The 17,361-nt window shown below is 42.6% G+C and overlaps 1 protein-coding gene across 1 annotated transcript; it reads right to left on the reverse strand.

Annotated features, from left to right (window-relative positions):
- Positions 1 to 15,188: 15,188 nt before the first annotated feature.
- LOC109244740 lies at positions 15,189 to 16,555 on the reverse strand. The gene is made up of 2 exons (XM_019411880.1): positions 16,390 to 16,555; positions 15,189 to 15,494 (listed from the first exon to the last, which is right to left on the reverse strand). Exons 1-2 carry the CDS (start codon positions 16,553 to 16,555, stop codon positions 15,214 to 15,216), a joined length of 447 nt encoding a protein of 148 aa, XP_019267425.1. The 3' UTR covers positions 15,189 to 15,213.
- Between the last annotated feature and the right edge of the window lie 806 nt (positions 16,556 to 17,361).

Below are 17,361 nucleotides of genomic sequence, written 5' to 3' on the forward strand. Positions count from 1 at the left end.
TATCAAAGGTGAATATGGGCTCATTCACCTGCCTGTATACCACATAAAATGCATCTATGAGATGGTTACATGTAAAATTATTATTAACCCGCACCTTGGTGTTTGACAGGTAAGTTGTACAATAATCAAAGTTAGAGCATAATTTCCAGATTTTCTATTCAAGAAGTTCATCTTGATAAGTTGGTTTACATCGCAGTTGATTTAGCAAAATAATTTATTGAGTGCCTCCACTTAATAGCTAAACTATTACTTATGAGAACAAAGTTATCTATATCAGTTTGATATACGTTATATATGAAAGTATATTACATTCTTCCCTCACAAGTGGTTCATGGTCGGGAATCAAATAATTTTATCTTATTATTATTGATGTGCGGTATATATTTTGATTAACACCATAACGCACAAAGGTGAGTTTCCAAAGTTGAGGAAGCAAGTTAGTTTTTCTAACATGAGAGGGAGACAGAATACACAGTTCAGAAAAAGTTACGTGGAATGAATTATCATTTGTACATCTAGATCCTCGAATAAGATAATATGAACTTGAAGTTCATAAAAAGACAATTCATCTGCAATATATTGCAAAGCATGTCGAACGCATTTACTGACCCAAAAAAAGTAACTATATTCTCACGGCAAATGCTCCTATTAGAATAAGTCCTAGAAGGACAAAGTCTATAGTACGCTTAAAGCGTATAGACAAACCGACTTCAAATAAAATTCTTGATAAAGAAGATGAGAAAATGATCAAAATGATTATAAAAAAGAAGCAAATGATCTAGAAGATCGCATGACATAATACTTCATAAAATCTCCGGAGAGGTTCAGGTACTTAAAAAATATTAAGAAAGAGATCTCTATGTTATGTCTTTATGAAAATATTGGAACCGATATAAAATATTCGTCGACAATATTTGTGATAGCGCTAAATATAGATGAGGATCTTAAGTCTGTCGAATATAGACACAGAAATATTGGCCAAATGGAAGAGACACAAATCGAATAGGATTGGTTTCATATGAAAGACATGTAGTCTTGGCTATGTAGTTCAAATGGTGTGTGCACACCTTTATATATCTTATATGTCTAGCATGGCATAAAAACTTGATATGCATCTAAAGTCCATTCATATGGCTTATATGATTTAACTTATATGACAATCCATGAAGGATTTAAATTGCTTAAAGCATATAGAATTCTTGGTCATGAAGTACTACATCCTAAGTGCAATTTGTGCACATTTGTATCTTGCTATAACGATAAGTATGATAATGTGATAGCGAGAATTTTCAAGGTGCAACATATTCATTGGAGTTAATATGGCTGATTTATTTACCAAATCTCTGCCGACGTCAACCTTCAAGAAGCTAGCGTACAATATTGGGATGCGAAGACTTAAAAATGTGAGGTGATGCTCTCATCAGGAGGAGCTAATACGCGTTGTACTCTTTTTTTCTTACAAGGTTTTGTCCCACTGGGTTTTCCTTGCAAGTTTTTTAGTAAGGCAACCAAAAGGCGTATTGTTAGATATGTGTACTCTTTTTCCTTCTCTAGAATTTTTTTCCATTGGGTTTTATTTTAGTTAAAGTTTTAACGAGGCACATTATCTGTTGAATTATCACGACCCAAATTATAACCTGTCGTGATGGCGCCTATCGTGGTACTAGGCAAGCTGACATTTCTAAAATATTCTCAACATTTAATAGAAAATGACTCAAAGTAGTTTTAAATAACAAAAGTTTATAGAAACGAGGTAAAAACCCAAAACACAACTGCGGAAAATTCCCAAATCAGGGTGTCACTGAGCTCATGAGAATCTATACATCACCAATCTAGAAGAGTAATGACCATGAAAGTCTGGATCTAAATACAATAAAAAGGAAAGATAAGGAAGGAGAAACAAGGACTGCGAACGCCGGGCAGCTACCTCGTAGTCTTGAAAGATCAGTTGTGCACAATATCAACACCCACCGTATCCGAAAATACATGGATCTGCACACGAAGTGCAGGGTGTAGCGTGATTACAACTAACTCAGTAAGTAACAAGACTAAATAAGGAACTGAAGATAGTGATGAGCTACACAGTGATAGTTTATTTTCAATAGTCTCAACAAGGAAAAGTAGACATGCTTTCAAATCCAGCAATTTAAGTCAAATCAGTTTATACATGCTATGTTCAAGTAAAAATCGGATATAATATCTCCGAACAGTTTCAAAATAGTGATAAATGGAAACTATGTGCAACAACATTGAAATCAAATATAGCCTCTTAGAGCAACAGTCACCCAGTCCTCCCAATCACTCCAACCTCACAATCACTCATTCCGCACAACCATTCATTCACCGTCACTCAAATCTCGGCACTAGCACTCAGTAGGTACCTGCACTCACTGGGGTATATACTGACTCTAGAGGGTCTCCTTCAGCCCAATCGCTATATCAAGCAAATCATGGCATAAATCAATGAAACATGCTGCAGTGTGCAGCCCGATCCCATAAATATCCTCACAATCAGGCCCTCGGCCTCACTCAGTCATTAATCTCTCCAGTCTCTCGGGCTCTTAGAAATCATAAAAATCAGCCCAGACAAACAACGATATGATGTATCAACAAAGAAATAATAAAGACTGAGATATGATATGCGAGTAAAAACTTAAACTGAGTACAAATAGCATTTGGCAGGTGCGTTACCTAGTATGTGCGTTACCTCCAAACCAATCACGTAACACATAATTCGGGGTTTCGTACCCTCAGAACAAGATTTAGAACTGTTACTTACCTCAATCTGAGCAAAACTCTACTCAAATACGCCTTTACCTCGCAAATCGGCCTCCAAATGTCCCGAATCTAGCCATAAGCAGTACAATACAATCAATATGGGCTAAAGGAATCAATTCCACAAGAAAATACGAAATTATGAACCAAAATCCGAAATCGGCTTCAAGCCAGCCCCTGGGCCCCCGTCTGAAATCCAACAAAAGACACAAAATGTAACGACTCGGCCGGTCGTTTTTGGAATTTACGCCCCGATCCCCCATTAACTGCTTCCCCTAAGTTCATTTCTGCTATTTTGGTTTGCCGGGACGTTCGGTGTTGAGTTTTGGAAAGTTTTATGACACTTAGTCCCTAAATGAGAGCTTAAGTGTTGAAAAGTGGTGCGTAGCCGGAACAGTATGAAGACGACCTCGGAATGGAAATCTGATGGTTCCGTTAGCTCCGTTAGGTGATTTCGGGGTTAGAGCGTGTTCGGAATGTATTTTGGGAGCTCGTAGCTCATTTAGGCTTGAAATCCCGAAGTTTGAATTTTTGAAGTTTCCGGTTCGATAGTGAGTTTTTGATCCGAGGGTCGGATTGGAATTCCGGAAGTTGTAGTAGCTCCGTCATGTCATTTGGGATGTGTGTGCAAAATTTCAGGTCATTCGGACGTGTTTTTGTTAGGTTTTTGATCGAAAGCGTATTTGGAAGAAACTTGTAGTTCTTAGGCTTGAATCTTTGATTTAATCGGGTTTCCGGTGTTGTTTTAGGTGTTTTAAGGATTGGTGCAAGTTTGAATAAGGTATTAGGTGGTATTGGTGCTTTTGGTTGAGGTTCCGGGGGCCTCGGGATGATTCCGGGTGGTTAACGGAGAAATTTCTAAGTAATTGCTGTAGCTTGTATTTTTCTTTCTGGTATTTTCGCTTCTGCGGTTTGGGAACCGCAGAAGCGGAGCCGCAGAAGCGGCCTTGGACGTGGCAGAAGCGGCTTGTGTCCCCTTCCTCAGGAGCCGCAGAAGCGGTGCCACTTCCACAGAAGCGAAGCCGCAGAAGCGGTCCAGCTATCGCAGATGCGGTCCTGTCCCTTTTAATGAAAACCGCATAAGCGGTTGGCTTTCCGCTTAAGCGGGACCGCAGAAGCGGTCCCTTGTCCGCAGAAGCGGAAATGACTGTTCAGAAATATCAATTTCGAGGGTTTAATTTCATAAGTTTGAAAATCGATTGAGAGCTCGGGAGAAGGCGATTTTGAGTGGGTTTTGAAGAGAAAATCATTGGGTAACATTTCCTTGATCCCTTTTCATTATATTTCATCATTATATAGCTAATTACATCATTGGAATTCGAATTTTGGACCAAAAATTGGATAATTTGGGGCAAAACTTCATTGGCTAGACTATTGAGTTTTGAGTGGGCATTTGACCTCCGATTTGGGAGATTTTTATATGGTTAGACTCGTGAGAGTACGAGGGTTCTAAAAATGTGAAAATTATTCGATTCCGAGACGTTGGCTTGAGGGGCGTTTTGGTCATTTTATCTATTTTCGCGCCCTAGCTTTAACTTTAATAGTGGAATCAGTTGTTTGCAATATTATTTACGATATGTAATTGAATTGAATAGATTTGGGCCATTTGGAGTCGGATACTCGTGGCAAAGGCGTGGTTTCTATTGATATTGAGCCGGTTCGAGGTAAGTGGCTTGTCTAACCTTGTGTGGGGGACCTTTCCCCTTAGGATATGATATGTGGTAATTGAGTGCCTTGTACGTGAGGTGACGAGCGCGTACTTGAGCTAATTGTTGAAAAATCCGGTTTTTACTTAAGATATTGAGACTGAGTTTCCTTCATATTTGCCTTGTTTTACTTGCAGTTATAACCTGTGTTAGATTAGAAAAGCATGTTTAGTTGATTTAACTTGCCTAATTGCCTAAGTTGCCTTAACTGTACTACGTGAAGCATGCTAGGCCAGTACTACCTGTTGCTTGTCTTTTGTACTTCGTTTCCGTGTACCTTCTGGTTGTGATTGCGCATTTACATTGGGACTACTGATGTGGGATTCCGGTAGCTCCCCCCCTTGTTTGTTTACTTTGGGACTGCGGGTTCGATTCCCGATAGATCCCCCTGCACATTTACTTTGGGACTGCGGGTTAGATTCCCGATAGATCCCCCCGTACATTTACTTTGGCACTGCGGGTTAGATTCCCGATAGATCACCCTGCACATTGATAGTTGGACTACGGGATGTTATCCCGGAGAGATCCTTCGGATATACACATATGATGGACTACGGGATGGTACCCTGGGAGATCCACTGGACAGTTGAGAAAAGGGCTACAGGACGGTATCCTGGGAGACCCTCATTGTTATCATTGATAATGAGCTGTATTTATTCTGCGTTTACTTTGTTCTTTTGTAGTTGTTATTGCCTCGTTGACCTGCCTTATTTCGTTGCTGTACTCATTATTTCTGTCAGATTTTCATACTGTTAATTATCATTATTATATTTTGCCTCAGTAGGGCCCTGACCTTCCTTGTCACTACCCAACCGAGGTTAGGCTTGGCACTTTCTGAGTACCGTTGTGGTGTACTCATGCCCTTCCTGCGCATGTTTTTCATGTGCAGATCCAGGTACCTCTTCTCAGGCGCACTATCCTTGAGGCGAGGAGATACACGGAGACTTCGAGGTATATCTGCAGCGTCCGCAGACCGAAGAGTCTTCTTCCTTATTCTAGTTGTAGAGCTGTTATCCTATCATACTCTTGATGTAGATATTCTGGAGATTAGAGTACTTATGGTAATTCTATTAGCCTGTGTTTCCCGTGAGTTTCCGGGTTTTGGGATTGAGTTGTAGACTTCCGCATATCTTTAGAGTTGTATAGGCCGGGCGGCCTTATATTCAATCGTTATTTTCCATATGTTCGGTTTTAATTGATTATTCCTCAAGTTGAATTGTTATTTCCGTACTGTTAGGCTTACCTAGTTGTAGGAACTAGGTGCCATCACGACATGTTCATGGAGGGTGAACGGGGGTCGTGACAAGTTGGTATCAGAGCTCTAAGTTCATAGGAGTCACAGAACACAGGCCGGTTTATTAGAGTCTCACTGATCGGTATGGAGACGTCTGTACGTATCTACGAGAGACTATGTAACTGTTTAGGAGAAATCTTCATTTCATTTGAACTCCTTGTCGTGCGATATTTCGAACATCAATTCTAAACTTCTGACTTCTATTCTCTCACAGATGGTGAGGACACGTGCTACTCGTGATGATCAGGCACTCGCGCCCCCTCCTGCAGCCGTCAGAGGCCGGGGCCGGGGCCGGGGGAGAGGTTGAGGACGCGCACATGGTGCAGCCAGAGCACCTGTGCGAGCTGCCGCCGAGGTACCACCAGCAGATCTAGCCGGAGCCCAGGCACCTGGCACACCTACTACTGCCGCTACTACTCCAGCGCTCCAGGAGACTTTGGCTCAGTTCATGAGCATGTACACCACCTTGGCTCAGGCGGGGTTGCTTCCCCTGGCTGCAGCCACATCCCAGGCCGGGGAGGAGCACAAACTCCCGCCGTCCGCACTCCTGAGCAGCGAGTGCAGGTTGAGCAGGCTCCCGAGATTATTCCGGCACCGCCTGCAGCACCAGTTCAGCCCGAGGATGGGTCAGCTGCTTCAGAGAACGAGCAGCGCAGGCTTGAGAGGTTCAAGAAGTATGATCCCCCAATGTTCAGTGGATTAGCATCAGATGATACCTTGGGATTTATAGAGGAGTGTCATCGTATTCTTCGCACTATGGGCATAGTGGAGTCCAGCGGGGTTTCTTTCACTGCTTTTCAGCTTCGGAGAGCTGCCTATGATTGGTGGCGCACTTATGAGATAGACAGTCCAGTCGAGGCTGCTTCACTGACTTGGACCCAGTTCTCGGACATGTTTATGAGAGAGTTAGTTCCCCAGAGCCTCAGATATTCATGGCGCGCAGAGTTTGAGCAATTGCGCCAGGGTGCTATGACAGTTTCAGAGTATGCCATCCGTTATACCAGGTTGGCCAGGCACGCACCGGCTTTGGTTGCTACAGTTCGAGAGAGAGTTCGCAGGTTCATTAAGGGCCTTATTTCGCCCATCAGGTCTAGCATGGCTCGAGAGTTGGAGATGGACATTCCTTATCAGCAGGTAGTGAGCATTGCTAGGAGGATTGAGGGTATTCTAGCCAGGGAGCGAGGAGAGAGGGAGGCCAAGAGGTCTCGAGAGTCGGGTCACTACTCTAGTGCCCGTACCCCATCAGCAGGTCGTTATGGTCGGGGTTATGCGGGTCGCCCTGTTCATTCAGCTCTTCCAGCAGCCGGCAGTACTCCAGCTCCGCCTACACCACAGGAGCCTTACTATGCACCTCCAGTTTCTAGCGCGCCTCCTGCTCGGGGTGTTTCCAGAGGTCAGTCCAGCAGGCCTAGTTCCAGCCACTCACAGCCACCGCGCCCTCCCAGAGCTTGCTTCGAGTGTGGTGATACACGCCACATGGTTAGGGACTGCCCCAGACTAGGTAGGGGTGCATCTTCACAGACTACCCAGCCACAGCGTGCTCCTCAGAGTTCTCAGGCTATGGTCACAGCTCCCGCTGCTACCCCACCTGCCCAGCCAGCCAGGGGCGGAGGTAGGGGAGATAGAGGTCGCCCTCGAGAGAGGGGCCGTGCCAGATATTATTGTATTCCTGCCGCACTGAGGCTGTTGCCTCTAACTCCGTCATCACAGGTATTATACTAGTTTGTCACAGAGAGGCATTGGTTCTATTCAATCCAGGCTCTACTTACTTTGCTCCGTATTTGGGTGTGCCTCGGGATTCTTTGAGTGCCCCCGTTTATGTTTCTACTCCTGTGGGAGATTCTCTTGTTGTGGACCGCATTTATCGGTCATGTTTGGTTACTATTCGTGGTTTTGAGACCAGAGCAGACTTATTATTACTCGGTATGGTGGAGTTTGACATTATTTTGGGCATGGACTGGTTGTCGCCCCATTTTGCTATTCTTGATTGTCACGCCAAGACCGTGACGTTGGCTATGCCAGGTGTTCCGCGTATTGAGTGGAGTGGTACTTTAGATCACACTTCCAGTAGAGTTATCTCTTTTCTTAAAGCTCAGCGCATGGTTGAGAAGGGGTGTGCCGCGTATTTGGCTTATGTGAGAGATGTTAGTGTTGATACCCCTTCTGTTGATTCTGTTCCAGTGGTACGGGATTATCCCGATGTATTTCCAGCTGATCTTCCAAGCATGCCGCCTGATAGGGACATTGATTTTGGCATTGATCTGTTGCCGGGCACTCAGCCCATTTCCATTCCTCCGTATCATATGGCTCCTCCTGAGTTGAAGGAGTTGAAGGATCAGTTGCAGGAATTGCTTGGTATGGGTTTTATTCGACCCAATGTTTCACCGTGGGGTGCTCCTGTTTTGTTTGTGAAGAAAAAGGATGGTTCTATGCGCATGTGTATTGACTACCGCCAGTTGAACAAGGTTACAGTGAAGAACCGTTATCCTTTGCCTCGGATTGATGATCTGTTTGACCAGCTTCAGGGCGCACAGAAGGGTGCCCCATTTCAGTGGATAGAGGAGTGTGAGGCGAGCTTTCAGAAGCTCAAGACAGCTTTGACTACAGCCCCTATCTTGATGTTGCCTACCGGTTCGGGGTCTTATACTGTCTATTTTGACGCCTCGAGAGTTGGCCTTGGAGCAGTGTTGATGCAGGATGGTAGGGTGATTGCCTACGCGTCCAGACAGTTGAAGGTACATGAAAAGAATTACCCTGTCCACGACCTTGAGTTAGCTGCCATTGTTCGTGCCTTGAAGATCTGGCGTCATTACCTGTATGGTGTGCCTTGTGAGATCTATACTGATCATCAGAGTTTACAGCACTTGCTCAAGCAAAAGGATCTCAATATGCGTCAGAGGAGGTGGTTAGAGCTGCTGAAGGATTACGACATCACCATTCTGTATCACCCGAGCAAGGCCAATGTAGTGGCAGATGCCTTGAGTCGCCGGGTGGATAGTTTGGGGAGTTTGGCATATTTACCAGCTTCAGAGAGGCCTATGGCGATGGATGTTCAGGCCTTAGCCAGCCAGTTCGTGAGATTGGATCTTTCGGAGCCCAGTCGGGTTCTAGCTTGTGTGGTTTCCCGGTCTTCCCTATTTGACCGTATCAGGGAGCGGTAGTATGATGACCCTCATTTGCTTGTCCTTCAGGACAGGGTCCAGCGTGGGGATGCCAGAGATGTGACCATTGGAGATGATGGAGTAATGAGGATGCAGGGCCGGATTTGTGTGCCCAATGTTGATGGTCTTCAAGAGTTGATTCTAGCAGAGGCCCATAGTTCGCGGTATTCCATCCATTCGGGTGCCGCGAAGATGTATCAGGACCTGAGGCAGCACTATTGGTGGAGGCGAATAAAGAAGGATATAGTTGGTTATGTGTCTAGATGCCTCAACTGCCAGCAGGTGAAGTATGAGCACCAGCGCCCGGGTGGGTTGCTCCAGCAGATAGAGATTCCAGAGTGGAAATGGGAGCGCATCACCATGGATTTTGTATCTGGACTTCCACGGACCTTGAAGAAGTTTGATTCCATTTGGGTTATTGTGGACCGGCTGACCAAGTCCGCTCATTTCATTCCTGTGTGTACCACTTATTCATCGGAGCGATTGGCGGAGATTTATATCAGGGAGATCGTCCGTCTGCATGGTATTCCAGTTTCTATCATTTCGGATAGAGTACTCAGTTTACATCGCGTTCTGGAAGCTGTGCAGCAGGAGTTAGGCACTCGGGTGGAGTTGAGCACAACATTTCACCCCCAGATGGACGGACAGTCCGAGCGCACTATTCAGATTCTTAAGGACATGCTCCGTGCGTGCGTGATTGAGTTTGGAGGGTCTTGGGATCATTTCCTGCCATTGGCGGAGTTTGCTTATAACAACAGTTATCAGTCCAGCATTCAGATGGCGCCGTATAGGCTTTATTGGCAGAAGGTGTAGATCTCTGGTGGGTTGGTTTGAGCCGGGTGAGGCCAGGCTATTGGGTACAGAGATGGTTCAGGATGCATTGGAGAAGAAGTCAAGGTGATTCAGGACAGACTCCGTACAGCCCAGTCTAGACAGAAGAGTTACGCGGACAGGAAGGTTTGTGATGTTTCATATATGGTTGGTGAGCGAGTTCTGCTTCGGGTCTCGCCTATGAAGGGCGTCATGAGGTTTGGAAAGAAAGGGAAGCTGAGTCCGAGGTTTATTGGCCCTTTTGAGATCTTGAGGCGAGTTTGGGGAGGTTGCCTATCGAGCTTGCCCTACTCCCAGCTTAGGCCGGAATTCATCCGGTATTTCATGTTTCGATGCTCCGGAGGTATCACGGTGATCCGTCGCACGTGTTGGATTTCAGTTCAGTCCAGTTGGACAAGGATCTATCCTATGTTGAGGAGCCAATGGCTATTTTGGACAGGCAGATCAGAAAGTTGAGGTCAAAAAACATAGCTTCAGTAAAGGTTCAGTGGCGGGGTCAGCCGGCCGAGGAGGTGACTTGGGAGACCGAGCAGGATATGCGCAGCCAGTACCCTCATCTTTTCACTACTTCAGGTATGTTCTCTATGCTCGTTCGAGGACGAACGAATGTTTAAGTGTAGGAGGATGTAACGACCCGGCCGGTCGTTTTTGGAATTTACGCCCCGATCCCCCATTAACTGCTTCCCCTAAGTTCATTTCTGCTATTTTGGAATTTACGCCCCGATCCTCCATTAACCGCTTCTGAAATGGGGCACCCTTATGGGTCAATCTAGTCTAAGCGGTCCCTTGTCCTCAGAAGCGGAAATGACTGTTCAGAAATATCGATTTCGAGGGTTTAATTTCATAAGTTTGAAAATCGATTGAGAGCTCGGGAGAAGGCGATTTTGAGTGGGTTTTGAAGAGAAAATCATTGGGTAACATTTCCTTGATCCCTTTTCATTATATTTCATCATTATATAGCTAATTACATTATTGGAATTCGAATTTTAGACCAAAACTTGGATAATTTGGGGTAAAACTTCATTGGCTATACTATTGAGTTTTGAGTGGGCATTTGACCTCCGATTTGGGAGATATTTATATGGTTAGACTCGTGTGAGTACGAGGGTTCTAAAAATGTGAAAATTATTCGATTCCGAGACGTTGGCCTGAGGGGCGTTTTGGTCATTTTACCTATTTTTGCGTCCTAGCTTTAAATTTAATAGTGGAATCAGTTGTTTGCAATATTACTTACGATAGGTAATTGAATTGAATAGATTTGGGCCATTTGGAGTCGGATACTCGTGGCAAAAGTGTGATGTCGAGTTGATTTTGGTGCCGATTCGAGGTAAGTGGCTTGTCTAACCTTGTGTGGGGGACCTTTCCCCTTAGGATATGATATGTGGTAATTGAGTGCCTTGTCCGTGAGGTGACGAGCGCGTACTTGAGCTAATTGTTGAAAAATCCGGTTTTTACTTAAGATATTGAGACTGAGTTTCCTTCATATTTGCCTTGTTTTACTTGCAGTTATAACCTGTGTTAGATTAGAAAGGCATGTTTAGTTGATTTAACTTGCCTAATTGCCTAAGTTGCCTTAACTGTACTACGTGAAGCATGCTAGGCCAGTACTACCTGTTGCTTGTCTTTTGTACTTCGTTTCCGTGTACCTTCTGGTTGTGATTGCGCATTTACATTGGGACTACGGATGTGGGATTCCGGTAGCTCCCCCCCCTTGTTTGTTTACTTTGGGACTGCGGGTTCGATTCCCGATAGATCCCCCTGCACATTTACTTTGGGACTGCGGGTTAGATTCCCAATAGATCCCCCTGTACATTTACTTTGGGAATGCAGGTTAGATTCCCGATAGGTCCCCCTGCACATTGATAGTTGGACTACGGGATGTTATCCCGGAGAGATCCTTCGGATATACACATATGATGGACTACGGGACGGTATCCTGGGAGATCCACTGGACAGTTGAGAAAAGGGCTACAGGACGGTATCCTGGGAGACGCTCATTGTTATCATTGATAATGAGCTGTATTTATTCTGTGTTTACTCTGTTCTTTTGTAGTTGTTATTGCCTCGTTGACCTGCCTTATTTCGCTGCTGTACTCATTATTTCTGTCAGATTTTCATACTGTTAATTATCATTATTATATTTTGCCTCAGTAGGGCCCTGACCTTCCTCGTCACTACCCAACCGAGGTTAGGCTTGGCACTTACTGAGTACCGCTGTGGTGTACTCATGCCCTTCTTGTGCATGTTTTTCATGTGCAGATCCAGGTACCTCTTCTCAGGCGCACTATCCTTGAAGCGAGGAGATACACAGAGACTTCGAGGTATATCTGCAACGTCCGCAGACCGAAGAGTCTTCTTCCTTATTCTAGTTGTAGAGCTTTTATCCTATCATACTCTTGATGTAGATATTCTGGAGATTAGAGTACTTATGGTAATTCTATTAGCCTGTGTTTCCCGTGAGTTTCCGGGTTTTGGGATTGAGTTGTAGACTTCCGCATATCTTTAGAGTTGTATAGGCCGGGCGGCCTTATATTCAGTTGTTATTTTCCATATTTTCGGTTTTAATTGATTATTCCTCAAGTTGAATTGTTATTTCCGCACTGTTAGGCTTACCTAGTTGTAGGAACTAGGTGCAATCACGACATGTTCATGGAGGGTGAACGGGGGTCGTGACACAAAACCAAAAAGCCCATTCAACTACGAGTCTAGTCATACCAAATTCATCAAAATCCGATACCAAATCGCCACTCAAATCCCCAAAATTAAGTCTCCAAATCCCTAGCCTCCAACCCCCAAATTACACCTAAAAAATGCACCAACTAGTGGGAAAATCAATGGGGAAACATAATTATTGAAGAAATTTAACCACAAGTGACGTACCTCAAGAATCCCTTCGAAATCTCTCTAAAAAAATCGCCCAATTCCGAGTTTGCAAAGTCAAGAAATGATAAAACCCTTGGAACCCAACGTTTATATCCTGCCCAGGCTTTTCGCACTTGCGGCCACTTATCCGCACCTGCAGAACCACTTTTGCGATTGAATCTCCACTTCTGCGAAATTCACCTACCCAGTTGCCTCCGCTTCTACGAGCCTTGGACCGAATATGCGCAATCTCATGTGCGGAACAGCCCATCGCACCTACGCACTCACCCACATCTGCGACCATCACTGCGCTTTTGCGACCACGTAAGTGCGGGAGAATCTTTGCACCTGCGACCTCTGCTCATCTCTTCCTTGCCCGCTTCTGCAGGCTCGCACCTGCGGTGTCCACTCCGCAGGTGCGATTACACCAGCAGTCCTCAAACTTCAACAGCTCTTCAACTTGAAAACTTGGTCCGTTAACCACCCTAAATCAACCCGAGGCCCTCGGGACCTTAACCAAACATACCAACAAGTCTTAAAACCTCATACGAACTTAGTTGACGAGTGTCTGGCGTGTGTATAAATTAAACTCGCACTCTGTCAAATTATAGTATAGAAAGATGTCGAACCCACAGAGATTGGTTTATCTATTCTACAGACGTTTCTTGTTTTAATTACTATTTGAGAAAATCAGAAAGAGTTGAGTTGTGAATTAACTAACTAAAAATACATGAACAGAGCAATAGAAAATATTTTATTTTTCACAAATATAATAAAAAGGTGTGGGATCCTGACTTCACTTAATATTTTTATTATATAGTAGATACATTTATCCTTCAACTTCTATTTCTCATAAATGTATAAATGCCTCTCACGATTACATTTATATATTATTACTATAGTTGAACAGTTAAATGCACTCCTCTCGGTTATACAAATTAATCGTTAAAATAGTAATATTAAAGAACTAGAAATATATACTTGAACTAAAGTATTCTCCTTTTTTAGTAAGTCTCTTTCGGTTACCCTACTTGTTATAACTGATTACTATAACATTCGCCTCTTTCGATTACAAATAAGTGTAGAATCAATTTTAACATATATTAGCTAGATGTCACTAAATATAGGTTAACATCTATCAATACCAAAATTAAGTATTACTTCTTCTGCCTCTTTCGATTACAGAATTAGTAAGAAGTTAATATGTGGTACGAAATAGATAGATGTTAACAAAATTAAATAACACCTAACTATAAAGCAGATAAAATTTAAATAATAAGCTTCAGCTCAAACATGTGAAATTGAGGAATAATATCTACTATTGTATAAAAATATTAAGATCCGTCATTTTTCCCAACACAAGAAAAGTTACTCCATATTGGAGCCAATACCGACAACGGAAATAATCTTGCCCATTAAATAAGAAAATAGAAAGAAATATTCAAGAGAATAATTCCTCCTATTTAATTAAAAACCAGGAACTAGAGTAATTTCCAATACTACANCGCCAACTGGACGATGGCATCATTTGCTCTAGGGATAGTCCTCCTCCTCTTCGGAGGCCTCTGTGTCTGCTCCGGATCTGTGGCTGCTACTGGAAATGCTACTGGAGCTGGGTCCTCAAACAATATATCTAAAGGCAGCTGGTCTGCCTTCAGTCTATCCACATCCGTCCTCAGCTCTTTTACGGACTCCCTGGAGGCCCGTGTCTTGCGCAGCTTCTTGTGCTCCTTGGCAAGCTCCTTTAGAGCCTTGCCATGTGAACTCACTGCCTTTACCAAATCAGTCTGGGTACTGAGAATCTTCTACTGGTTTTCTAGTATCTTAGCCTTGGACCGAATATGCGCAATCTCATGTGCGGAACAGCCCATCGCACCTACGCACTCACCCACATCTGCGACCATCACTGCGCTTTTGCGACCACGTAAGTGCGGGAGAATCTTTGCACCTGCGACCTCTGCTCATCTCTTCCTTGCCCGCTTCTGCAGGCTCGCACCTGCGGTGTCCACTCCGCAGGTGCGATTACACCAGCAGTCCTCAAACTTCAACAGCTCTTCAACTTGAAAACTTGGTCCGTTAACCACCCTAAATCAACCCGAGGCCCTCGGGACCTTAACCAAACATACCAACAAGTCTTAAAACCTCATACGAACTTAGTTGACGAGTGTCTGGCGTGTGTATAAATTAAACTCGCACTCTGTCAAATTATAGTATAGAAAGATGTCGAACCCACAGAGATTGGTTTATCTATTCTACAGACGTTTCTTGTTTTAATTACTATTTGAGAAAATCAGAAAGAGTTGAGTTGTGAATTAACTAACTAAAAATACATGAACAGAGCAATAGAAAATATTTTATTTTTCACAAATATAATAAAAAGGTGTGGGATCCTGACTTCACTTAATATTTTTATTATATAGTAGATACATTTATCCTTCAACTTCTATTTCTCATAAATGTATAAATGCCTCTCACGATTACATTTATATATTATTACTATAGTTGAACAGTTAAATGCACTCCTCTCGGTTATACAAATTAATCGTTAAAATNTCTCCTGAATGAACAATTTGTTGTTCCATTCTTAATTTTCATGACCATTACCTTGAAAGAGATCAAGGTATGTATTAACATCAAAACCATTGTCTTGTTGAATAGGAACTGACGAACCTCCAGTTGTAGCAACTCCATGGTTAGCTTCCAGATTAGAGAAAACGGAAAGGGGCTGACTGCTAAATGTCATCGGACTTGGTGTAGATCCACTTCCCCTGTTTAAATCCATTATTGTTGTGGGAAGTGGTGTTGGTACAAATACATGTGTTCCCTGATAGAAATTTGCACCTGTAACATTAAGGCTACCACCACCTGGAACAGTAAAATAAGGGAAAAAAACTAGGAATATCAGAACTTCTCATAGTGTTAGCAATATTGCACACCACAGTTCCTATTGTGTAGATTATGGGAGAGGTATATGCAAATTGGTTTATATGAGATTATGAGTGTTTCTAGTTTCCGTTAATTCTTTCATGATATGTTCAACATGTGCTGACAATACTGCTTCACGCACTGCTTGTTCACTTCTGAAAATCTCCCAACTATTCATCAATTCTGTATGCCTTTGTAACAGTTCTTGCATACTAACCAGAATATCAGGAACGAGGATGGTAGGCGTGGTTCCAATTTCTGAATTAAGAGGTTGTTCTGGCTCATTCTCCGCTTCGTTTCCACTATCAACAAGCATTTGTTCCTGTTCAACTTGAGTTGGACCAGTTGGAGGTCTCAAACTATGGAGAAAGTCACTACCGATGAAGTAGGAATTTTCAGTCTTTGGTAAACCACTCAAATCCACATCAAATAAGGAGGCCAAACGAGTGATAGTTGACGGAAAATACAAGCATTCACAATCAGACTTGATCCGACAACTAACCACCCACATTCACAGGCAATTCATGCATAATCGCATATATCAAAAGAACTCGTTCTATATTGTAGTTAGAGGTATTCAAATACGGGATTAAGCAAGAACTAACGAATCTACCCCAGGCTCTTGCTAATTCAAGCATACATGAACAGTTAATACTCAAAGGGCGTTCAACAGTTCCCGAGTAAACTTTAACACCATTAGGACACAACTCGCCCAACACATGTCTTACAAAATCTACATCCCGATCATCCATAAATTTCTTGGTTTCACTATCATCAGTGTTTCTCAAGTTAAAAATATCATTTATAAATTCAGCATCAAAGCGAATGATTTTACCTCTCACGGTTGAAGTACGACTTACTGGATTAAGATTGCTGTAGAACTCCAGAACTATGTTTCGATTGTAGTCTCCCGGGCACTGAACAAAAGACCTCCACCCAAAAGCATTGACTGTTTGTAAAATTTCTTGTGCCTTCGAACCATCAGAAGGGAAAAGCAACATCTCATATTCTTCAACCACTTCCGATTTGACGCTCTAAGTCTCCATGATTCTGGGTCAAGGATTTTCCTTCTAGAGTTATTTGAGTTATTTGAAAGAGTTACTTGTGCAATATCCATTTTTTTTTTCAGGCGAAAATTAAGTGTCTAACCAGATTTGTGCATTTGGAATTGAACAGAGAAGAAACAAAGAGGTGCAAAGATAGTAAAATTCGTTGAAGATAAGGAAAAGAGAAAAAGAATTTTTTTTTTTTTTTCTTATGTGATAGCCATGGCTGAGAATTTACAGAGATGGGTGAGGTACTGTAAAATGGGGGCTGAAGCAAAAGAAAGGAAGGGTTTTATTCTTTACTGTGGAATTTTGTTTGGTTTGTGGGAGAGATAAAAGTGAGGTTACAACCTATTATTTATTTACAAACCCCATTTTTTTTTTTGTTTTGAATTGTTTAAAATCACCGCAACAATTCTTGGGCGGCTGTTTTGATATGTTTTACCCCTTAAAAATTGTTACGGTGTTTTTCATTTGTTTTGAGAAGATTTTTTTTTCTTTTATCTTTCTTTCCTTTTTTTTCTTTCTTTTACCTTTTTTACTTAAATTATTTTTATTTTCTTTAACTATGTCATAGCAAACTACTGAAAGTTACGTAAACATACAAAAATAGAATTTTTTAATTTTTAATTTTTAATTTTTATAGTAAATTAAAATAAGGACCAACATAAGGAAATTCTTTTTTTTTTTTTTAATTTTAGACTAATCTCATATTACAATTAGTATACAGCATATATACATTATATTTTTCATCAATTAAC

Source organism: Nicotiana attenuata, unplaced genomic scaffold, assembly GCF_001879085.1.
Source record: "Nicotiana attenuata strain UT unplaced genomic scaffold, NIATTr2, whole genome shotgun sequence".
Taxonomy (NCBI): domain Eukaryota; kingdom Viridiplantae; phylum Streptophyta; class Magnoliopsida; order Solanales; family Solanaceae; genus Nicotiana; species Nicotiana attenuata.

Coding starts and splice junctions, on each gene's coding strand:
- LOC109244740 (XM_019411880.1), bottom strand. CDS start 16,555: ATGTTGCTTTTCCCTTCTGATGGTTCGAAGGCACAAGAAATTTTACAA. Junction 15,495..16,389: donor TCGTACTTCAACCGTGAGAG/GTAAAATCATTC, acceptor TTACTGTTCCAG/GTGGTGGTAGCCTTAATGTT.